Consider the following 24584-nt stretch of genomic DNA (forward strand, 5'->3'; position numbering starts at 1 on the left):
CAGTCGCCTCCTCAGCTGCAAACAGGATGCAAAGCCAGCATTTGTTTTCCTCAGGACTGGCCAGTTCTTCTGAAATACGGAGAAGCTTCACCTCTCTATTCACTCAGTGGGATTTTAAAGATGCTGCTGTTGTCTTGTGTTGGCCCTGGGACATTGTAAGCTCAGCTTTGAGTTATTTATTTTAACACTGTTCTAGACCTTCCCGTTTAACTTGCAAGACTTACAACTTGAGTTCAGCTCTTTCATGGCATGTCCCAGCTATAATCTGGGCTCAAGTATTGTTTATGGATTTCTTAACTCATTTCTCATTCTCCATCACGTGCCTGATGGTAATAGGGGAACTAGTTTGCTGTGTAGAGTCTTAATATTTCCCTGAACACAGGCAGGTCAGTGACACAAACATCTAAGGGCTTTGGATATGTTCCCTTTTTATTGACATGAATCATTGTCAAGGACACCTGTTTTCAGCTTTCTCTGTACCTTGAACTTCTACTGAGGTCCTCAGAAGTACCAGAAAGTAAAGTTTCCCACCCGCAGCAAGTCAGAAAGTCATATACTTTAATCCCTTAACTCCTGTTTGTCTTCCTTCCCACTGGTGGGCAATACTTTAAATAGAGCTCTCTGCACACACCTAGAAAAAGGTATAAAAGGTACTGGCAGGGAGGAGAACATCAATAATGAGAGATTGATTTTTATTTTATAGTTGAATCTGCTGGGTTTGTTTCACATTGTTTCCTCTTATCTCCATTTATTTTTTTTTAGCATGTTTGCTTTTCCTGTTGACATATTTTCTTGATTCATATTCCTTAATCCTTTGTCGTTTCCCTCTTACATTCATCTCCATTTTCTCTCTATTTGTTCTCTTCTCTCCCCCCCTCTTATTATGTTGCTTTAGTTAAATCCTCTGTTTCCCATCCTTGGTGAGGCCCCAGCCACTCTTTGCTGTGATCAAACGCCTCGACGGTGCTTCCTGCGGTGCTGAGGAGGGACCCCCGTGTGTGTCCCTCCCTCGCTCAGCGATGCCGGCACTCACAGGCAGTGACAAAAGCCAGCTCAGCAGTGGGGAAACACAAACACTTCTGGCAGGGAGGAGAGGGGCTGCCATTCTGATTGATCTGCTGGTGGGATCCAAGGGGAGGGATGGAGCTGTCCAAGTGTTAGGAGTCTTCACTTGCAGCACAGATGACAGACTTAAGACAAGCCCTAAGGAGCGTGTCTTTGAAATTTAATAACATAAGAAGGAAAATATTCCACACTTCACTAGCAAACCTAATGCTACACAGTGAAAGCATTAGGAAGCACTTCTTTTTATATTTTGTTTTGGTTTTTTTAAGCAAAAGGAAGAGAGCTGGTTTATGAAAGTTGATTAAGAATGTGGTTTCCACACTGCTTCATTTTAGAAAATCATGCTGATGGCTGATGTATGTTTTCCGGCACATTATAACTTTTGAAGTGTATTAATTTTCCCTGCTGGGGAAAATGTCGTTCAAGAAGATTGGGGGAGGAGGGAGGGGGCCTGACATCCTTATTATGCTGTCACATAAAGACTACTTCTTCAGACTCTTCAAGGTCTGTGTCTCTGGAAGAGTGACAGCCTAATAGGTTCTATTCTTAAATTCTAAGTATCCTTGATAGTGCACCAAGCAATTTATCTTTAAAATAAAAAGTGAAAAAAGTTCTGCTGATACATAGTTGCCAACAGTCACTGGGAAATAGCTGAATAAAATTGAATTCCTCCTATCTTGCAAAAATATAAACACAGAGTATTGACGTGCTTGTCTCTGAGCACCTGTATCTTCACAGTATAGGACCAGATGTAATTACCAACTTACTATGAATTTCATTCCCATCACAGGATCTGGAGTTGGGAATATCATATGCTCCCAAGCCTGCAAGCAACTCTGCAGTGTTTCCAGTGGGAATAATGACTTGATGACATGATCCATTGTGGCATGAAATAAGTTCACAGTGTTGCTTGTACCTGGGTGAAGCACAAACAAGATTTAATAACACAGAAATAAATCAAATACAAAACATGTATTTATTCTCCTTCAGGTCTCTAAGACCAGAAATCTGGAGCTTAACAGTAGTGGAAACAGAGAGAGATGACTTTCAGGACTCGATGATCCTGGTATTTTGCCTCTGGTGTCATAGTTTTTGAATCCAGCCAGAGGTGAGAATGCAGTGAAGGATTCTAGGTGTGCATTTCAAAGAGTGACAGATAAGCTGCATAAGCGTATAAGAAGCAAAAGCTTTGACAGTGCAGGGAATTTGCCTGAACAGTTCAGCCAGTCAGTGAATTACCTGCTCCTGCTAAATGAGTAACTAACTCTTACTTAAAAACATCCAGGTTGGCCCCAGACTGTGCAAACTGGGCACTGGAAATGCAGCTCATCAGTTCAGCCAGGTACAAACAGGATGAGAAAACCTTTGTTCTGTAAGGAAGCTGGGTGTGCTCACAACATTGTCTCAGCTTTGTTTTGTCTTGAAATCAGAGAGTAGATGGGAGGAAAATGGGAATGCTGAATTGTGAAGTGATCGCAAGAACATATGGCAAGCCATTCACGGTTCATCTCAGGGTATTGTTGTGCTTACCTGGGAAGCCTCTTTTCCTAACTCTCTTCTAATTCTGATTAGCTACTTTTCTAATGCCTAGTATCTACCAGCAGAAATGCAGTTTCTCATTCCACTCCAGAAATCTCAGGCAGTGGGAATTACCCATCATCTCTGGAGGATTTCCAGCCCCTCATCCCCCATGGGTGATTCCGGATGACTGTCATTTTGGATCTTTCTTCTGTCTTTCTTCTTTCTTTCCCTGTGACATTCCAGCTGTGTGAAGAGCTAGCACTTGTTCATCTTTGCTCCTGGAACCAAAACCTCTGTACTAGCCAGGTAATAGCTTTGAATTCTGGCAGAACCAGCAGTCTCTGGACACACTTGTACATAGATGTCTTCTGGGATGATTTTCCTCACGTTGCCCTTCTCCTACATCCAGCCAGCCACTCCTGTTGGCTGCATCCTCTCTGCAGTACTCTGTGCCTCACAGCTACCTCTGAGTGCTGCCCCATCTCATCTTAACCCATATTAAATGCTTATTATAGACTTTTTTTTTCTTGGGTATTTGCTTAATTCTTCTTTACATTGTTTGGTATCAACAGTTTCCATAGCCACAGTGTTGTGGGACATCCACCAAGATGCCCCTGGTTTTATCCAGTGTGGGATTTCTCCCATCACATCCTGGCCACTCTTGTTGCTGTTAGCAGCCTAGCTCCCATGTAGTCTCAAATGACTTAACCAAGGTTTATTTTATTTTTTTACTATGCCCCGTATTTTTTTCTTTCACAAGTGAAAGAACAAGTCCAGATAAAACCAGGTTAATTTGAAATGATTTCAGGTTTCTATGCTTGCCTTTGCTATGAAATCACAGTAAGCTCAAGTTTAGGAACAATCATTAGTACACATGAACATATCTCTACTCAGACTGGATTTCTTTTAACCATTGTCATATTTCAAACTTAGGCCAGGCTTTTAAACAATGAAAAATCAGCTCTCCAGATAAATCTGAGTATGAAATAGGGAAGCTTCTCTCTTTCCATAGGGTGGATTAGCAAGATACAGCTAATATCAATAAATAATATAAAACCACTGGGGCCATAATCTGTTTTCAGACCACCTAAAGCTTGCAGCTTGAAGATAGCAAAAAGGGGACATTGTTTTACCTGAGATACAGGTGAAGAACTTCAGTTGAGCACGTGTTGATTCATAATACACTTGGAGAGGCAGTGAGTACAATACCTCAACAAGGGAATTATACTTCTTCTTTGGCAAGCTTTTCATCTCTGCCATATAGAATTATATTCATTTTCATTTAATAATTAATCCAAACACAGTACAAGTTACTAATGAAATTAAGATTGGAATACAGTTGTGCAGAAGACAAATAACTATATGAATTGTATATACAGGCAGTGGAAGATGCTACTAATTTGTGATATACCTGGGCCTTTCAGTGGAATTGAAGTCTTTCTGCACACATCCTATTGAGGCAGCCGGAGTGATGGGAACTGATCCATGTAGCACAAAGAGAATTTCAAAAGGAGATGTTCTGGGAAACAGACTCGGGTTCTAATCCTGAATGTGCCATTGACGACTTCTGTTCGTGCAGATCCAATACTCAACCATTTTCACTGACTTAAGTATTTAAATTATCGATATTCAGTATTAAGGGGAAACGTGATTTTAATTTTTAAGTAGAATCTCTCTTTAGCATCCAAAACAATGAAGTTCTATCTGTGTGGGCTTCTCTTTTCTTTTTTCCTGATGTCTTTAATTTGGAGAGGATTCTACACTTTTGTCTAAAACTTTAGACTTAAGGATTCCAGATTTCCCTAAGAGTATCAGTGTATCTCATACAGGCCAGAGATGCCTGTGGCAGCTTTGTGGTGCTGTGCTTGATTACAGATGCTGTTTCTTCCTCATGAATCTCAGTTTCTAAATTCCACTAAAGGGGTTCCTGGAAAGCCCTTCTCAGTACTGCTGCTGCACACAACCACCTCAGCAGCCCAGTCTGCAAACGAAGGGAGGAGCATGGGCAGGACAGCGAGCACTGCGGTGGGTGTGCGTGAGCCAGCGTGTTCCCAGGATCCAACAACTTCCTGAATTTCATTAGCAAATTAAATCCTGGTGCATTAAATAATTAAGGGGATTAACTGATGCCCTCCCCAGTTGTTCAGTCACCTCCACATGAGTGTGTTCTAACAGACTCCTGGATCTGTAGTATCTCTGGGATGTGCGATGGATTCATAGTTAATGCACTCTTGCCATAATTGCTTTTTAATACAGTGGATTAGAAGATTATCTTTAAATTAAACTGTATTTCGAACAATAAAAAGAATAACATGAATTATATGTTAATCAGTAGATTCTAAGAGTTAAAAGATTTTCTCATACTGGTTATTAGTAGTCATGTCTTTAAGACTCAGATTTAATCAGTAATTTACCCACGATTTATTGTGAGCCGAAACCAGATTTGTAAGAAACAAAATATTCCACCAGCAGTGATAGAGAAACAGATAATATCAAATTATTTCTAGTCATTATCATCTGTCTGCTGGAATTCTCATCCTTATTGTCCCAGACATAGTAGCTCAGGAACAGCTGCAGCAAATACAGAAACTTTCTGAGAAAGCATCGCTTGTGCCATGGCATTGGGGCAGTTCTTAGTGCCCCAGGGGTGTTATCCAGAAATAGAACTGAGGGCTGGATGCCACTTCACAATTTGCTTTCAGCAGAAGCTGAGACTTTGGTGCCCTAAGTCATTGTGAAAGCCTGAGTTGTATTCATATAATGAGGATGTAGTGAAGGTAAAAGGGGTGGGACAGTTGCTGCCTATAGAGGTGTGGTCTTGATTTTGGGGTAAAACAAGAATGAACAGGTTGATACAATATGAGGCATTTTTCTCCTCTCTCTTGCCTTCTTGGCTTATTGCTGACACATTTCTGTGTTCTACCTGTTAAGTCATTTGCCGTGTCTGGGCCTCTTCAGATTTCTGAATTTGCTGTAAGTCCCATGAAAGGCTGTTTTCCCAACAGCCATTACCAAAAGCATGAAGAACGTTAAAGAGCAAAGTGCCTTTGCTGAAGCAGAAGGAACTCTGCTGAACAGCTTTCTGATGGAGGAAATTTGATATCAGTGGTTTCGATTGGTCTCGTTCGAGTCTTCTGTGTTTTTGAAGAAAAGGTCAAAAATTTATTTGAGTTGTGGAACTGTTGGGTGTAAAACCTGCTGGGTGACTCAGGGAAATGAGACATTGAAAGCTAAACAGGTGGAATGAGGGGGGAAAAACAACTAAAGGAATGAGATGGCTTTGGAGAAAGAAGTTTGAATTGGTGCAGTTGGGGAGGGGAGGCCATCGAGAGGGGTACGGGGAGAAGTTAAATGTGATTCACTAGAGATGTTGGGGAAAAAGTGGTGACATTGTGTATGTCTGGGATGTTTGGATGGAAGGAACTGAAGCTGAAACTGAGGCTCTTGACCTGTTTATTGCTCATTAAGAATAAGGGAGTCTGGAGAAGGCTCCATTACAAGCTCTTTGGATTATAAGATTGAGGCAGACCATAAGCCTCGGTTGGAGAGAGTTTTCATTATGAGTTTTCCCAAAGAATATTTCATCTGAGCTCTGCTTTCATCACACTCCTTGATTTTACAAGCAAAAATGAGAACAAAGACACAAACCCTTTAAAATTGAGCTCATCAGCCCAGATTTCAATGTTAGCAGTATTTGCATCTGCTGGTGCATTTATATCTGAAGTTAAAATCTTGGCCCTTAGCCTGTGAGCAGCAGTTTATGACCATCCTGGATACAGTTCAGAGCTATGCTAAGTGGTTCCATTTGAAAGACATTTTTCAATTACAGGAAAACAATTTTGGGAAGAGGTTCTGTTCAGAAGTACTTGTTGAAATTCCATTTATGCAGCCTGGCGTGGTTGCTTTGGTGATGCTGCTAAAGCTCTTGTGAAACCAAACCAACTTCCTGGCAAATGTATCAGTACTGCATAAGTAAATCAGGAGCTGAATCTGAATCAAACATATATATATATATATATATATATATAAAAATATATAAATGTAAATACACAAAACCCACAAATAAATGTAAATAATACAAATAAATATACAAATATAAACATATATATATTTATATGGGACTCGGAGAGAGTTGGGATATGAAAGTGGAAACTGGTTTTTCCTTTCAGTAGTGCTGCCATCAGAACGTCAATCCTGAGCATCTCAAACTTTTGAGAAGATCTGGAACCAGATGTGAGCCTCATTTAAAACAAATGTAATTTAATGGAGCTATGTCAGTTTGCAGCTTTTACTCAAAGGCTTCAAAAGTTTTCCCAATGTGGAGGAACACAACCTAACCCACAGCTTCCTTCTACATAAAATAAGATCCTGGGATTCTGCCCTAAGATTGTCCCTCGTTGTTTACCCAAGAAGAATGTTTGGAGGCTTTGTGTACAAATGAAGGAGAAAGACAAAGGCTGAGGTTTCTTTGGTGGCTGATAACCCTGTATAGCCAAAGCTTTTCTTGGGCAGGTGCTGGGTCTGTGCTGGCCCAAAACACGTGACACTGCAAGAGTAAGACTTGTGTTCTAACAGTGAAAATTGTGCATTGTAATAGCTCAAGTTAGTTCCTATAATTTCTCATAGGACTATGTCAGTACAGTATTAATAAGCAACTTCCTAATTAAGAATAATACAGAAAGCATTTAAAATTTGCACGGAGGAATGGAATTCGTAAGTGGTTTTCTGTACCATCATTTTTTGTCCTCTCAGAATAGTCATTTAGGTGATTTAGTAATCCATGAGTTACAGGAGCCTGGTTGCATTGATATGCTGGTTAGAAAGCTAAATGACAAAGGTTTCATTTAGAAATTATCAGAAAATATGTAACTCGCAAAACAAACCAAAAAAAAAATGCAAACCAATGGTTCAAGTTGGAAATGTGACAGGAAAGGAGCAGGTTTTGTGTGGGGCTGGATCCCTGAAGGATGGGGGGGTACCTGGAAACCGGGGCTTGCAACGGGACCACTTTAGGCATAGGTGACAAAACAAAGAATAAGGAGTGTGGAGTAAAGAACTGGACTGATGTAGAAGAGGAAAAGGATGTAGAAGAACCAGGATAGGCTGAGAACAAATCTGCAGGTAGATGTAGAGCTTCAGTACAAGAAGAAGGGAAATTATTGCTGGAGAAGGAAAACAACTATTAGGGAACATCGTACATTTCCAAAGAAAGCAAGAACACTGAGGTATTCACGAGCTTTTTTGAGTAAACCAGGGGGAGACAGGAAGGTTGCAGAAAATTACATATTTAGATATGAAAGATATGCATTGGGATTTGCATTCAATTCTTCTCAGATCTTACAAGCTAGAATTACCTATCACCGTGGGTTTGCCAAAATATAAGAGCAATGAGAAAAGATAATACAATGGTGGAGGAGACTGCAGTCTTCCCTCTTTTGGGGACCATGACAGCCTAAATATTAGCTGAAGTCATCCAGCAAATGAAAGGTGGATGCCTCTATTTGACAGGGTTGCTCTGGAAACCTGGATTTAAATGAAAATAATTTAAACTACCCATGCTTATGCAGCCTAGGAAAGGGATGGATTGGACTTACAAAGCCCCGTCTCCGTAATTTTTGTGTGTAACTGGCTCTATGAGCACAGAAAAGAGCAACCAACATCTCTAAGCAATCAGAAGTATTGCAAATGGCAAGTTCAAGGAAATGGAACACAGTTCAGGGGACATTTTATATCTTAATCTAATATATGAGAAACTACTTGGGTCTGGTAGGGCATTTTAATTTTGGAAGCTGTTACTCATTGTGAACTTAGGCTTGAAAGAGCAGCCGGTCTGCAGGGTCTGAAACAAACTCAGTCAGACCTGACCTATGCTGGCTTCTCAGGCAAGGGATGAATAATCCATAAAGAATTAAAAGTATTTTCTGGCTGTGAATAAAAGCAGTAATGTACCAGTCAGTCCAGGACAGCGAGTGAAAAACAATTCATATCTTTCAGACACTTAAAGCACAGAAGTCAAGAGCGTTAACCCTGCTGAAAACCTTGGCAGGGAGCTCTGCAACGAGCTGCCTTCAAGGTACCATAAATCTGCAGAGCCTCTAATGTATCCCAAAATTACCTCTGTTGTTTATTTAACTATCACTTAGCTGTAGTATTACAAGATATTTCGTGTATACCTGGAACCATCAGAGCTATATTAACTCAGGATTCCTTTTAAACGCTCTGCAGCTACGTCCCATTACCTCCCCATAGATTTTTATTGGATGCTATCCAGAGGTTCAGTGTCATAAGTGCTGTTGTGACAGACACAGCATTCCTTGCAGGGAGCACTGGCAGCCAGGCCACATTCCCTGACCGTGTTCAGCCTTCCCCTGAGGAGAGGGGAGAGCACTTTGGCGGCGGCAGGCGCGGGGCAGCTCCAGGGGGTGACACTGCCTTACCTCCCTGGGTCAGTTGATGTGCACCCAGAGCCAGATCTGCTGATGACTTACAGCAGGAACTAGGTGATCTTTAAGGTCCCTTCCCGCCCAAACCATTCCATGATGATTTATGATTTTTTAATAATGCCCAGAGGCTCCACTGGACAAGCTGTAAGAGTTCCCACCCGGTTGGCCTAAGGGGATTTGCTGGACAAAGCAGTGATGTGGGTTTCTATTGCAGTGGGGAGCTGAGAGCCGGGGAAATGAACGGAACTGTGCTGGCAGGGAGCAAGGCTGTTATTGGAACTGATCTCCAAACTCATCCTACCTCTGCCTCAGCCACAACTCTGTTGATTCTCTGCTAATGCACTTGCGGGGTGTTCATGGATTCGTGCATATAAAAGTTATTAGGTTCCTGCAGCAAATGTTCTTTGGCAATTAAAGCACTAAAGACCTAAATTTTTGTTCTCTTCTCTGTGAACAGAAACTCCTGGAGCATCAATACAGTCACTTAAAGCTACATAAACATCCACCTATGGTGGCTTACCTCACTCATACCACCTGGAAGTATGTGCTTTGCTTATCACACTCTTTGTTCTTGGAAAGGGGTTTCCTAAACCCATAGACCGTGTGGCTTCTGTGGCACCGTGTCACACTGTGTGACCCATTTGACTGTTAGTAGTAGCAGAGACTGCTGTATCTCAGGGCAGCACCCTGATCTGGGGGCTATAAAATCTTTTCTAACAGCTTTGAATTTATTTTTTTTTAATCTGAGTGTAATGCTAGAACAGGAGAGATTAAAAAAGGCCAGTTCTGGGATAACTGTTGGTTCAGGAACTAGTTTGTTCACTCTCAGTGGGGGACAACAGCAAAGCAGGAGCAGGATAACAGATGCTCTCCTCTGAGAACATGAGCATTTAAAGGCCAGGGACTGTTCTGGTCTGATTTACTCTTGTTCTTCTTCTCTCACTTTCATTTTAATAGTGAATCAAAGAAGTTTTGTCATGAAGAAAACTTACTGCCCACTGAGCTCATCTGCTCCATGAGTACACCTAGAGACAAAAGGGTCCTGGCATAGAGAGGTTTATTTTAAGCAGCTGAGTTTCACCTACGCCTGTCACTGAGTAATTGTTACACCTACTACAGCTCCTCTCTCCAAAAAAAAAAAAATTAAAAAAAAGAAGTCACAGAAGAAAGTTTAAAAAACACTATATAAGCTTTGTAAAACATAAAGGCCTCATTTTACACATAGCACTCCATGGGTAAGTGAGCCAGCCAACCTCTTCGAAAGATTTATGCCAGCAGCATTTTCTAGCATGGGACTCCAAGGGCATAGAAGTCAGGATTTCACAGTAGTATGAGGCTAATGATTAAAGTGTGTGTGATGGTAGGCACAGTAACAGCCCTGAACGGGGAAGCACCCGCCTTTCTCTTAGGTGTTCTGACAGCCTGATATTAAAGACCTGCAAGTGTCAGAAGATGTAGGAAATCAACTGGCCTCTTTGACAGATTTTACAGCATAGTGTTTGTGCTGTCAAGGCAGTGAATATGACAACCCAAGGAATGACAGTAATAGGAATGCTTAGTTAAGGGAACAAGCTGAACAGAGATGCCACTGTTGACAATAACATGCTCATGTTAAAGGCAGCCTCTTTGAGCTTTTACTTTGAGAAGATTTTATTAAGCCCAGTTTTCTGCTTGTTTTGTTTTGTTTTCAGAGTCTTCCTGTGCGTGTGTCTGTCTGGTTTTACTACCATGGTAAAATACTATTTAGTTGTAATGTGGAAGAAAGATAAAAGTCATTCTGCAATGCTCTGTTTCACTTATATTATTGCCATAGTGTAGGAAACATCTGAAAGCTGCATTGATTACAATTAAAAACCTCTGATTTTTTATCCTGGAAAGTTTATAAACAGACAAAAATAAAAAAAACCTTAAGAGTTGTGAGAGCTGATGTTTGAGATTTGGTTACCTAAAAATGAGATAATTTGTTCAAGGGAGTCATGGAGCGAATGGAGAGTGGGGACCTTCAAGGCATATTTTATCCCGCTCATCTCTTTCCAGTCACCACAGAAAATGCCCAAACAGCTGCAATAGATGGAGCACAGCAAAGTCAGGAGGGTAACCTCGGGCTAAGCTGGAGGCACACACGGCACAAGCCACCTTTCCCAGCTTTCCCAGCCACCTCAGCAGGGCTTTAACCAGCCCCACATCAGCCTCCCTCTCCAGGAAGCGCTGGGTAGTGAAGGACTTGGCTTGACAAAAACCAGAATCCACGTTACATTAGATCAGCCTCTAAGCTTGAAATAATACTGATAACAACAAAAGAGCTTTAAGGACAAAACAGAAGTGTTCCCTGATCTTATTTGCCAGGAAAGACAGATGAGTGCAAAAAGCATTAGGAATCTGTGGTGTTTACCCAGAGGTTCTGCTCTGGGCTCATAAGGGCACCAAACCTCTCTTTCAGAGGTAAACCTCTCATGTTCAGAGGTAAAACACTTAAGCAGAACATTGTGAGGTAAAGCAAAATAAATATTACTTTTCCTCAAAAGTGCTTTTTCTCTGAAGTAGTACTTTTTATGACTCCTGCTTGAACTCTGGAACTAAACTGAAGTTTTGCTTCCAGGTCTGTGTAGGCAAACCCTTTTGTCTGTGTCCACCTCCATCTCTGGCTTTGATCACCGGCAGTGGTTATTAGCTGTGGTGTAAGAACTGGCTCTGAGGGTCGAGAGATTTGTATAAGAAAAGAAAGTGCTAATTACAGTCCATTTCAATAAGCTTAGAAATATAGTGGAGACAAGTCCATTATCTCAGAGTTAATAGGGTTACAAAATGTTGACGATGCACATGATCTGCTTTGCTATCAAATGCTACTGAAATTATGGATTGTTGCCACAGCACGAGAGTTACACCAAATGATTAACACTTGGGTTTAATAGAGGTCATTGCCTATGTAAATCTGACTTTTGGTGGTATTTAAGCACCTGGAGATGGATGCAGGTGCCTAGTTACATTTTCAGCAGCTCTGGTTTACACATCTGCCAGCAGTGCAAATGAGGGAATTGCCTTTGAAAATTTCTTTGAGGTGCCTGTTTGTGAGTTTTGTGGGGGATTTTTTCTCACCCTGCCTCAGTTGACTGAGAATGAGCTGTGCAGGGTCCCTCTGTCAGCGCCGAGCCCCTCTCCTGGCATCACTGTCTCAGAGACGCAGGTGAGTTCCCCTGGAAAGGGAGTTTTTCTCACTTGGAGCTGCAGAAGGAGCCCCGATGAACTCACTGCTCAGCTCGGTTTCCGCTGAGGGATGGCAAGGTTAGATGAGATGAATCCCACTCCCTGTCAAAAAGCGATTACACATCTGGTCATTCCTTTGGAGTTAATGGAAAGGATGATGCATATGCTGTCCAAGGGAAAAATAAATCACTGTTCACATCCTGGTCTCATCTTCTGTAACACAAGCATATCCATCTTATCGTTTGAGAGAGGAAGGAGGATCAGGGAGGCTTTAACTGAATGACTGCAGGCATCTGAAAGCAGGGAGTGGGGAAAGGAAAAGGAACAGAGTGTTCATACAAAGGTTATCTTCTATTCTCTGAATGCTTTTAAAACAGTGTTTCCATTAGTCAGAGATATGTTCCTGCATACCTGGAATTTTTCATTTTTTTATACACTGCTCAACTTCACTGAATTCTTAAAAGTGAGATATACTGATGCCTAAGATACATACAGCTGCAGTCAAGGAGGAAGTTCAGAGGAAAGCACCCAAATCTGTATTCAGGGACCTCACTTGTAGCAGAAACTAGAATAATTTTCAATTTGTGGTGACAGCAGTTTTGCTGTGACTTAATTTTTCTAAGTTATCCCATCAGTAAGTTTTATTTTTCTTAATGAAAATTTTTATTTAACATAAGCGTAGCTGTTGAAACACCCAAGAAAACAGCTAATGTGTTATGGAGATAATATTACATGTACTACAGCACTTGATATGCTACTTCCAATATGTAAGTTTAACAGAAGAGAAAAACTTGTTCTTCAGAACAAGATTTTAATGTGAACCTTAACCATGCTCTGGAGCATTTGCCATCACATAAAAAGTCATTCAGAAAGTTTCCTTGCAAGCAGAGCTTCAGCTTGGCAACCTCTGCAGATAATTTTATGGTGATTTATTCCTTTTTGAAGAGCATCAGGTGATACTGATCTTTACTCTTTTACTCCATTGCTTTCTTAAAATGTGACATTTTTGTCATGTTGTTGCCCTGGGCAGCACAAGCACAACTACAGCAACACCATTACTGATGTCACCTCGGGAGTTTGTCAGCCAGCAAGTTATTGCTCTGCCAGGCTCTGGGCAGCTCCCCAGTGATGCAGTGTCACTCACCACCTTCCCTGTCAGTGGGCATATAAAAACCAAATGCTGCCTTTGGGGAGGTTTGATTTCAGAACAGCGCAGTGGGACTGAGGTCCCACACTTGGTAGCAATCCAAGGATTTCTGCCAGAATGTCTTGGTCCTCATCTGTTTTTTAATTCAAGGTAGATTGACTTGGAAACATAGACCTACGTGTGTGCCCACATACAGATATTCTAGGTAACTCTGAAAGCTAGACAAATGCCTTCCTATTATATGCAGAAAATATTCTTCTTTGGTAGCAATTTTCATAAAAAAATCCAGTCCTAGACAGAAGAAGTTTCCCTTTTATTCCCAATATATTATTTTTAATATATTCAAGCATGCATCATTAAGACATTCAGAAAGGTTTTGACATCTTGAAGCCTCTGCTCCAAAAGTTTCTGCTTTAATGCTTTCTGCTTTGTTTTAAAACTACTTTAAAAATCCAGAATGCTACCAAAAGGCCAACTAAAATGTAATATAAACAAGCTCAAGTCCAGCTGAAAGGGAGCTTCACACTAATGGTCTGGGTCTAGAAATCCTTATAAAAGGGCTTTAAGTTTTTTTATATAAAGGATTTTCTTCTATCAGATAAATGCTTTCTTTGCTCTGAGTAACTTTCTGGTGATTTCTTGCTTGAAAAAGGATTTTTTTGAGTTCTGAGATCTGTTTAAGCTCCAGGAATAATGCCCCTTCATCTAGGTCACATTTTCCACACAGTAAGAACTTAGGAGAAGTGCTCTTTTTCCATTGCTCAAACATTACTCCACACCTTTGCCCTTTTGAGGGAAATGTGTAAGGCCACATCCTGCTGCACACTCATTTATCATCCAGGCCAAATCTCTCCATGCAGATTTTTAAAGACACAAATTGAATTTCTGTTAACACATTGCCTGGGTAATTTGAGATTTTCTGTGTTCCAGGGGAATCACTTTCCACCTTTGTAAATGTCTGTTGAATAGTTTGTCTAAGAAACTTCTCTGCACTTACTTTTCTGTTATTACCACCTTCTAGTTCTTGGGTCTAGGAAACCTGCATTCAATGTTCCTACTCAGCCTAAAAAGCTGCCTTGCTCTTTAAGAGGTCTGCCTGTTAGTGTACTGCTGAAAGACAAGCAAAAGGGAATTTGCTCATTTTAAGACCTGGTGCTGTAACTCATTAGTGCAATAATGGATGTGTTTGTGATGCCCTGATCCTGCCATCATCTAAGCACATGATTGCACTGAATTGAGTGACTTCACACACATAAGCTGAGTCACAAGTGAGATGAGCTAATTTTCCCTAATATACTTCACCAAATATATGTCTATTTAAATACTTCTAAAGTCACTAGAGAGAATGACAAAAGGATTTTATTTTGGTCCCGGTATATTAAACACCTGTATCAGCAGATTCTTGGACTGCTGCTGTCTTTCCCAGCTTGCCTCTTGGTCACCATTACTGAGCATATTTAGCAAACTGCTGCAAGTAAATTACAACCTGCTCAAGATTATTCTTCTACGCACTTTCCCATGAAAGATCTAAATAAACATAGGGAGGAGGGGATCACCATAATCTCCAAGAGAGGAATATTTAGGAGGTTTTACTCACATTTGAGAATGGAGGACTTACAGCAATGTTGAAAAAGTGCATTCCTAAGCAAAAGGTAGTGTATGAGAAATAGTCACTGTATCAGTAAAGCAACTCAGTGCTTTCCCTCCATGTCCCAGGTGAGGATCCAAGCCCACCCAATTTGCATTTCTCCCCAGCACAGGCGATGCTGACTCAGGAGCTGGAGGTCCCACAGCCACACGCTGTGTCCCGGCCGGGGCTGCCCCAGGACAGTCATGCTGCTCTTGGTGTGCTCTGTGCACCTCAACAGCCTTGGTATAGGGGGGGTCCTGGCACCTCTACGTGGTGCAGTGCATGGGCAAAACTCCAAATCCAAGTCCTCTCCTGCTGCCATAACACAGGTAACTGTGGGCAGGCAGTGTGATCATGGATATTTAAGTTTATAATTGTCTGTAGCCTTGTCCAGTCTGATCTATCTGCTGTATTCCTTGTTGTGGTTGGTTGTTTTTTCATTATACTGTAGGTTATTCAAGGCAGGAACTGGGTTTTTTTGTCTTTTACACCTCCCCTGAGAGGTGCCCCATTCCTAGGAGACTCGAGGTTGAGTGATCATCATGATGATGCAAATGGTTGTAGCTCCAATAATGAGAAAAGATCTTAATTCAGAGGGAATGGAATCCATTAGGGCTGTGCAATTTATAACCTTATCAGAGGAAGAGACATTACTTTTTAAAAGGGAACACAAAAGAAAATATGTTTGATACAATGTGTTGTGTAATGAATTAGTAGCCTTTGGTAAGTAAGGTTCAAAAAATACCCGTCTCTTAAAATAAATTCCATTGACTAACAGTTATGGGCCAAAACTAAGCTAAATTACATTCTAACTATTCTTGAACGGAGTTTAAAAGTTCTGAGTAATGACATTGGTTGAACTATTAATGTAAATCCTTAAAATGTAAGTAGTTTCTTGATACTTTCCACTTTGGGGCATCTTCAGGAAAAAAAACCCTACACAACAAAACCAGATGCTGCTCTACATTCATAGGAGAAATCAATGGATGGGATCAATATTCCCTCCACAGGTAATAAATGCTGAGAAGCATTTCTGTCTATCTAAATTGATCCTAGAGAATTCTTTAAATTGGTTCTGATGTGTATAAAAACCATTTCCCTATTGATCAAAGCTTTTCTTGCTTTCTTTCTTTGATATGTTATTTCATCTCTGCCATCAGGAATGGTCTCAGGCTTCTCTATGCAGTTATGATAAACAGAATCTCTTAAATCCACACAAGGTTATATTTTTAATGAAACAAGAAGTAACTGGGTTTGTCTGTGAAGATGAATGCCTTGGTTACAGTTAGGCAGTGCAAGTATTTTTTAAATTGGGAAAGTTACCACATCTGAATTATTTGAAAGGAAGTCTAAAGCAGCTCCTGTACTTTTATTAGAAGGAACTGTCCAATTCCTGCACCTCGACTGATCCATTTGCTCTGGGAGTAAGAGCTGCTGGGACAGAGAGGAGAGTTTTCGATCTGTCACTGTCCTTGTTCTGCTCTGTGTGTGAGCAGAAGAGCTCACATTATTTGCTGAGACTTTGGAAAAAAATTAGTTGGAGCTGGCAAACAGCGCTAGTTATCAGTATGAATGTGTCAGCTACAGCCAGCTGTGGAGTTTGTGACTTTTGTTACAATACTATTTTATTAACATTTAAGATGCTAGACTATTTTAGAAACATTAAGTACTTGTCTGCTAAAACAGGAATGTTCAGAATATTAGATAATGGAACGTTACATAATTTGTAAATTAATTTGCCTGAAGAATAGTTTAGTGCCTCAATGTGTCTCTAAAGCGCTTGCCAGTGAGGAGTGGTGGTGGTGGTCTGTTCCAAAGATGACACTGTTTCCAGCTGTTTGAACTTGTAAAGCAGTGCTTAGTGTGGTCTTGGCAAGGTCTCACTCAAAATTCATTGTACAAAAAAGACAATAATCATGGCTGTGATTTCTGTTAGGTTCTTATGAAATATAAATTGTCAAACTGTCTTTTGACAAGTACAGGTTTTGTTCCCTCTACCCCAAGTAATTTGGAGCCATCAACCCAGCAAATTAATCATGTCTAGTTCTGTCTTCTGAAGAAATGCAGTAACAAATTAGATTGCTTCAACACACCAGCACTGTTTTAAATTTATTCACCAGTTCACATTAGGAGGTGGATTTCATACTGTATTCACAGGAGTGGCTTTGGTTCATTAGGATTTGCACAGCAGCACAGGTATGCAAAGTTCCTTGCAGATGAGAAAAGCATGTTGCTTACTTATATCTAACACAACTGAGCTTCACTGAATGCAGTAACTTTGCTTTTAAGATCACATGTTTAGGTCAGTGTGGAGACTTCAGTAAAATTACTTCTTTTTTTCTTTTTTTTTTTTTTGCCAGATTCCTGCTTTTGACATTTTATGGTTATGGCCTTGCTCAAGCCCATAACATTATGTGTCTTTGGAGAATTTACAGGGATGGATTTCCATAAAAAGATAATTAATTACCCCATTCTCCAAAGTTGGATACATGTCTTAAAAGTAAAAACAAACAAACAAAACACCACAACCAAAAAAACCCACAAAAATCCCAACAACCAACCAAACAAAAAACCCACACTAAAATGTTAGTATCTCTTCTGAGGTACTAAATGAATTTTAGGGTTCAGTTCTGCTCTGAAAACAATGTAGGGGTATGGTTTTAGTAGAAGGAATCGTTCATCTAGAAGAGAGTTAGTGATTTTTATTGTTTTGAGTACAAATGTATTTCAGCCACAACAACAGCACTGCATTTGTAATTAATCAATGCCTAAACCCAAGAGTGTTGCCAGTCTGGAAATGGCAGCCTGGTGAGGCAGCACAGGAGACCAGGAACAGAGCTCTTCCCTGTAGGACACTGGGAAACCTCCAGCAGCAGCTTAGTCCAGTGCTGGGGAGAGACAGGGAGCAGAAGGGCACTGATTCCTCAGAGACAAGTCAGTCTCATCCAAGGAGAGAGGTGGAGGGTTCAGAGACTCCCTGTCCCACACAGTGCTGCTCCTGCCAGCTCCTGTGGCTGCCTCCCAGCTCTCACGTCAGACAGGATCCAGAGGAGCATTTTCACAAAAACCCAGTTTCACCATCACCTGGGGGTAGTCTGGGGCCTGGCTCAGCACCAGATTTCTCTGTGGGTCCCCAGGGAGCAAAGCAGCAGCGGTATCATGGGCTCCCGGTGAAGCCTGAGGCTCGCACATGGAGAAAGCACCATCAGCCAAGTACATTTTACTGCACAAATAGGTTTTTTTCTGGGCTAAGCTGTCATCCCTCTTAATGATTCCTTGCACAGAAGTTGTTTGTACCCTTAATTGCCTTTGCTACCTTTCTTTACCTTTTCTAACTCAGTGCATCCTTTTTGAAGCAAGTGACCAGATGGTCAGAGCTTATGTTATTCTAAGGATATAATAGGGGTACATCAGAAAAATTAGTACCTGTGTTCTAGCAATGGGCAACAGCAAATCAGCTGTAATTGGTACAAAGGTTGCTACTGTAGGGTCTCTTTGTCATGGCAATGTCCTTTGTCATCACTCCTGTCTGCCAGGTTGAGGAAGGCTGAGCTCAGGACTGGCCAGAGCAAAGCGTGGGTTTAGCTCCCTGTGTTGCCCATGTGGGAGGTGCAGCAGCAGATCCAGAGCAGCTTCTTCATGAGCTGGAGACCTGGAGGCTGTGAGATCTACAGGTCAGAAGCTTTGGAGGCTTTGCATCTTTTAAGCAGAAACTGCCCATCTCAATTCAAATCAGCCTAACTGCTGAGTTCAGTGAGTTTGCACAAACCAGCCCCACCTCACAGTTGGGTCAAAGGTATGAGGAAAAATTTATCTTCAGGCTTTTATATTCCTCTGAGTGTTACATCAAAGTGCCTTTGTTAGTGACAAGTAAGTATCCTTCATTAAAAAAGAGCTTTGCATGACAATTATGTAGTAGTTTTTGTTTGCTTTCCTAATTGGAGAACATTTTGAAAGAGCAATAAAACACAATTTGTTCCCTCTTTCCAAAGCGCAACATCTCCTTTTGGAAGGAAGGAGGGAGTAAATTTACATTATAATGAGCAAATTGTTATGAGCCTGTAGATCAGGGTTGACATAAAGGGTGACGGAAATGAGATGTTCTCATTTTGTGCATTCCCCTCCCCTTTTGCTTACATTTGCCTGTGGATCCTGCTGCTACTGAGCAAGGAAGTAGCTGTACTCATGGTCAACAGTAGCAACACATCACGACTGAGGGAACAAAAATGCACATGAAAAAAGTAATTCTTCACCAGGGCTGCCTTGTGCATCTCAATCTTTTCCCCAGCGGGTACTCGCAATGGAGGTAGGTGCAGGTTACTCCTCCACCTTCTAGCCAGTTGTTTTTTACTGTCTCTGTTTTCCCATTGGTTTTGTCCATTTCCAGTACTGTCAGAATATTGGTGGGACGAGAGTGCTATTGTTTGGCTTTAGGCACATGACTTATCTAGAAAGAATTCAGAAAAACGCAGACTTGGGGTCTGCTCCTGCCCTGCTGCCAACCCGGGGGGTGACTGAGAAGCCTAAGCTGTTGTCTTAGTTGTCACTCTGTCCTGCCCTTGCTTTCTGGAAGGGAACTGCAGCTGTCCAAATCTTTTCTCCTTCCTGTCCCTCTCTCTTTGTAACAAGTGGGTTCATTACTGGTTTGAGCAGCTGAGAGTGACATTAACCCCCTGCCCAGCTGTTGCGGTGTCAGGGCTCCAGGCGAAATGGCATTTGTTTGGCTCCTGGAGAAGTCATCCAGCGATTGCCTGGAGAGTCTGGCTGCAAGTGAAATCCATATGCAATGCTTCTGTCAGCAAAGACTTGCTGGAGGAGAGTTTATAATAAATATTCACATCTGCTGCTTTGGACACTCTAATCCATCCTACAGATCTTTGCTGTGTCAGGCTTTGTTCTAGCTGAAGAAGTCGGGTAGTTACAAAGGTTTGCAAATAGGGCATATTTATCATGGTTAGCTCTACTTCCTAGTTCCCATTCTTGCACACATATCCATGACCACACCAAGCATAACTTGTGGTTAAATAATCTCGGTGCATTTTTAAGGTGTTTTAGGCTACGTGTTTCCTTTGATAAATGGAGAAATGAAGCCATCAGATCTTCATAGGCAGAGCAGAGAACATCATTGTTATGACTTAGTTTGAATGGAGGGACAGGATATTCCCTGGATAAACTGTTCAACACACACAGGCACACCCAAGGCCCTATGGTTCACATATTGTTAAAACTGGGACAGATTCCTCCATACTCACTTCTGTTGGGCAGTATGTTCCCATTGGCCACTTGGTGAATAACCTGAGTGACTGAAAATAGCAAAATATCTCCTGTTTTTCATAATCCTCCCCAAAATGATGAGCTTGGTGCCAGACTGACTTTGTCAGTGTCCATATTAATTATTCTTCCCCTGGTGCTGTCTGCTTTCAGAGAGCAAATCTCGATACATAAAAAGCTGTAATCATTTGGAGGGTATATTGAACTTGCTCCTAATAGAAAAAGGTGTTTGACCAAGATCATGGCTGGCAGTAGAGTGATCCTGTTGTTGGTAGAGCCACATCAGCTTTAAAATGAGTGTATTGATCCCCCCCTTTTCTTTTTTTTTTGGTACGTGAAACTCATGATTATTATAGTTCATTTTTAAAGGAGAGAATCTTTATCTGGGGGCTGGGTAAGTAAGAGGTGCTTCAAACATATCACTTACCAGCTGTTACCTCTGCTTTTATTTAAGGATGAAGATAATAAACTTATAAACAAATTCTGCTTCTTTAAGAGTGATGAAAACTGAGTTTGGTTCGTAAATAAACACATGGAAACTGGGAACTCCTTAGAACCTTTTTTAGGTTTTCTTTTGTTTTTTTCCTATGGTTAGACCCAATTTGATACTAACAATGTAATTATTGTCGGGTTTTTCCATAAGGATATAAGGGAGCAAGAACCTTAGTTCAGTTAGAGTGTCACCTGGAAATTCAGCTGAAAACCCGCATTTTCATGTCTTACAGTGGTACAAGAAAAGTAGCATTAAAAGCATGTCTGATGTTGATACCTCCAGGTATCAGAAGAGCATCTACTTCTCTGGTGCTCGGTCTGTGTGTCAGAATCTGGCTTTGAATAACTGTGTCCAAATCTAAGTAAAACAGCCGTGCTCCTAATGAGGAGAACACCGGGGTCTCCAGATTCGCTTCATCGCTGCAAAATCCAATCTCACTGTTATTGATCCGTCCAACAGGAGTACTCATGGGGGGGGGAGGGTGTCTTTATAAAACCACGACTTCAGAACTTGAGCGCCGCTCTCTTGCGCGGCCTTTGCCAACCTCGATGCCTTTGCTCTGCCTTGCAGGTGGCGTGGTGGCCCTGGGCAGCAGCGACGGCTCGGTGCGGGTGCTGCGGCGGGACGCGGGGCAGCTCTCGGCGCTGCGGGGCCCGGGCGGCGCCGTGCGCTGCCTGCGCTTCCACGGCCCGCGGCTCCTGCTGTCCGCGGGCGCCGACGGCAGGCTCTGCCTCTGGACGTGAGCGCCTCCCTCGCTCGCCGCTGCGGGAGAAGGCCGGGGCAGCACCGCGCTGCGGGCTCGCAGGCTCATCGTTAACGTCTGCGCCCAAAACGGAGCATTATTCGGCGTTTTATCCAAATAAACCCCCCCAGTTTCCCCCTCTTTCTGTTGGCCCCGCGTTTTTCCCCAACGCCGAGTCTCTCCCTTGGTGGTTTCTGGAGAAACAGCTTTACAATGACGCCTAATGACAGCGCAGCCGAATTGCAAGGAGATTGATTTTTAATGTAGCACAGCACGAGACACGGGAGCCGAGGCGCCCCTTCCCCAGCGCAGCCGCCTGTGGGAAGATGAGGCGAAGTTTCCATAATGCGGCCATTGGGGATGTTTTCCCGGACACCGCCGGGGCAGCGGCATGAGCCGGAGCTGGGGATCGCGGAGGGGCTGAGGGGAGACCGCCTGAGGGGAGCCGGGCTGAGGGGAGTCCCAGCCGGCGGATCTGAGGGGAGTCAGTGGATCTGAGGGGAGCCGACGGGCCTGGGGGAACCCGCCTGAAGGGAGCCCCAGCCGGCGGCGGTGAGGGGGGAGCCGGTGGATCTGGGGGGCTCCGGGCTAAGGGGAGCCCGGCTGAGGGGAGCCCGAGGCGGCGGGTCTGAGGGGAGCCACTGGATCTGAGGGGAGAACCGGCGGGTCTGAGGGGAGCCACTGGATCTAGGGGGGGAGCCGGCGGGTCTGAGGGGAGCCGAGAGCCGTCGCCCCAGCTGGCGGCGGGCGGGGCAGCGGCTGGGGCGGGGGCGCCCCGCCCCTGCATTATTTTGGGGGGTTTTTTGTCCTCTGCTCTTCCCTTTTTCTTCCCCCCCCCAAAAGAAAAAATTAATTGTAATAAGAGGGGCAGGGAGCTGCGCGGCGCGGGCATGCCCGGCCCCCGGCCCGGGGAGTCCCCGGAGGGGAGCGGGGGCTGCCCGCCCGCCGGGCGCGGGGCTCCTCCGCCCGCCCTCCCCCGCCTGCCTCCCGCCTAACCCGCGCTCGCTCCCCCCCTTCCCCCGCCGTGGCAAAGCTGGAGCCGCAGGAGATCCGCCGGGCACAGGGAGGGGACAGAGATGGGTTGTTTTCTCACACCCCCCCCGCCCCGAGACCTGAGGAGATGCAGCCCAAGTTCGCCGCGATGACTCTGCTGCTGGCACCGGGGATTCTCCGCGGCATCCCAGCCTCCGGACCGCCTGAATCCTGCTCCCTCTGAATCCTCGGCGCCGGGTTAAAGCTTAATTCTCATGTTGTGGTTGCTGGGCTGCCGCGCTCCCCTGTCTTGCGATGGGAGGTGGAGGAAAAGGGATTGTCCGTGAGTCAACACCGAAAACGTGATTAGGAGGAACTGCTTTCACTAATCTGTTTCTAACCTTTCAGTCCTTGTTGGCCTGTGACCCCTCTCAGCTTTCAGATCGAGCCTGATTAGGTAAGTGTGAATTATTCACTTGGGGTGAGGGAAGGCGGATGGAAACGTTTTACTCAGATTTACCCACGATTCTGACCTCTCTAATGATGAGAAATGATGAGAAAGTTCAACTGTAAACTAATTCTGAGCTGAGCAGCATTTGTTTACTTGTTGAAATCTGTCCGTACAAGACGTCTGCAGTCTGTCTGATTTCCAAGATCGCTTGTGAGTTGCTATGGGACATCTCGGCTGCTGTAGCAAAATACAGTGCTCTTATTTATGATCTGTGGAGAACTTTTACATATATATATATATGTTTTGGAGAGCTTCATCAAACTCGAACAAATTCTCTCGATTGTTTCACATTTCCTCAGATATGAATTACTTCATTTGCTTGATTTTCCCTCCCCCTTAAAATGCCCACAGATCTGCAATGTTGCAACCTACCTGTAGCATTTAGGTGGGGAGATTCTCTGCTCTGTAGATATGTAAAGCAGCCGTATCTGCAGGAATCACTTGTTTTCCAAACAGCATGTTACAATAGATATTGCTGATAGGAGTAACAACGGGTGCATAGTCCTTGTGATGGAAACGCAGCTAGTACTTCAATTAAGAAGATATCTTTTTGAATTTGATAAAGCTTGTGTAATATCCGGTGTCTCCCTCTGTTGTGGCTTTGGAAAAACTGCTTTGTCAACAGGATCCCTTAGCTGCTTCTCTAGGATTAAAGCTTTCTTCTCCTGCTGCTGCTTTTTTGCATCAATTAAGGGAGAATTAATTGCTGAACATCTGCAGTCCACCAAAAATCCCCGTACATAGGGAATATCTCTCCGAGGGGTGGGAGGGAGTCCGTGTTTGCCTGTGTGTGCAGGTCAATGCATGTTTGTGGATACTGTGTGTGGCTGTGTGTGCATGCTCTGGGAACGGAGGAGGAGAAGGGATGACACGCATATCCCAACAGTTCTTCTTTTGATTTGTGCCAAGATCTACCTCCGTAGTTCCTCAATCCAGATAAAGCTAATATTTCATTTCATTTAAAAGTTTCCTGTAAGACTTTGCCCAGTTCTCTTAAGTGAGGTCAGAAACCAGTTTGCTGCCGGGGTTGCACTGCCCGTGGGCTGGTGTGGAGGCAGGTTAGTGGCAGGGATTTGGACAGTGCGTTGATGGCAGTGATGTGGCACTGTAGGAAGCCAGAAGTGCTCCCAAGACACCGGCACGGAGCCTTCGCCTGGCGCCGGCGCTCCCGGGGGTCAGTGCAAAGCTCCTCTCCCTCCCTGGGTCGATCCTTCGCTCGACCGCCTCAGCAGAGCTCGCCGAAGGTCGGGCCGTGCTGCGCCGCTCCCAAAGTTTGAGAAGGGCTCAGCTTAATCAGGCAAACACACTTCAGCTGCTCCGTGCATTATGCAGGCATTTAACGTCCTGTCTCCGCGTTTCTCTCTGGGAATTACTGAAATGCTGAATAATGGAGAAGGTGAACTGCATTTTTGCTTCTGTTGGGATTTTAGGTACCTGCTGCAGGGTGGGCTGTGTTGGTAGCCCAGGTAGTCCCTCTTCAGAAATGCTGTATATAAAATTCTGTACTCTGCCACCTCTCGCAGCCCAAGTACAAACCAGCACCGTCTTTCTTATCAGATGCAGGTCTGACAGCAGATCATGCTTA

At 43.3% G+C, this 24584-nt stretch overlaps 1 protein-coding gene across 15 annotated transcripts in view; it reads left to right on the forward strand.

Annotated features, from left to right (window-relative positions):
- LOC113965119 (von Willebrand factor C domain-containing protein 2-like) overlaps window positions 1–24584 on the forward strand; it is a 426515-nt gene that overhangs the window by 356671 nt on the left and 45260 nt on the right. For 3 of the 15 annotated variants that reach the window (XM_027678035.1, XM_027678038.1, XM_027678050.1), the window contains one exon: window positions 21345–21658. The exons of 9 other annotated variants lie outside the window; for them this stretch is intronic. In XM_027678035.1, coding sequence (XP_027533836.1) covers window positions 21345–21517 — 173 coding nt within the window. In that variant the 3' untranslated portion in view covers window positions 21518–21658. Of the gene's footprint in view, window positions 1–21344; window positions 21659–22469; window positions 22946–24584 lie in introns of those variants that run through there. 3 more of the 15 variants (XR_003533447.1, XM_027678040.1, XM_027678036.1) reach the window with 2 other exon arrangements.

The sequence above is a fragment of the Neopelma chrysocephalum genome, unplaced genomic scaffold (genome assembly GCF_003984885.1).
Source record: "Neopelma chrysocephalum unplaced genomic scaffold, ASM398488v2 Primary Assembly neopelma1_44, whole genome shotgun sequence".
Classification (NCBI taxonomy): Eukaryota; Metazoa; Chordata; class Aves; order Passeriformes; family Pipridae; genus Neopelma; species Neopelma chrysocephalum.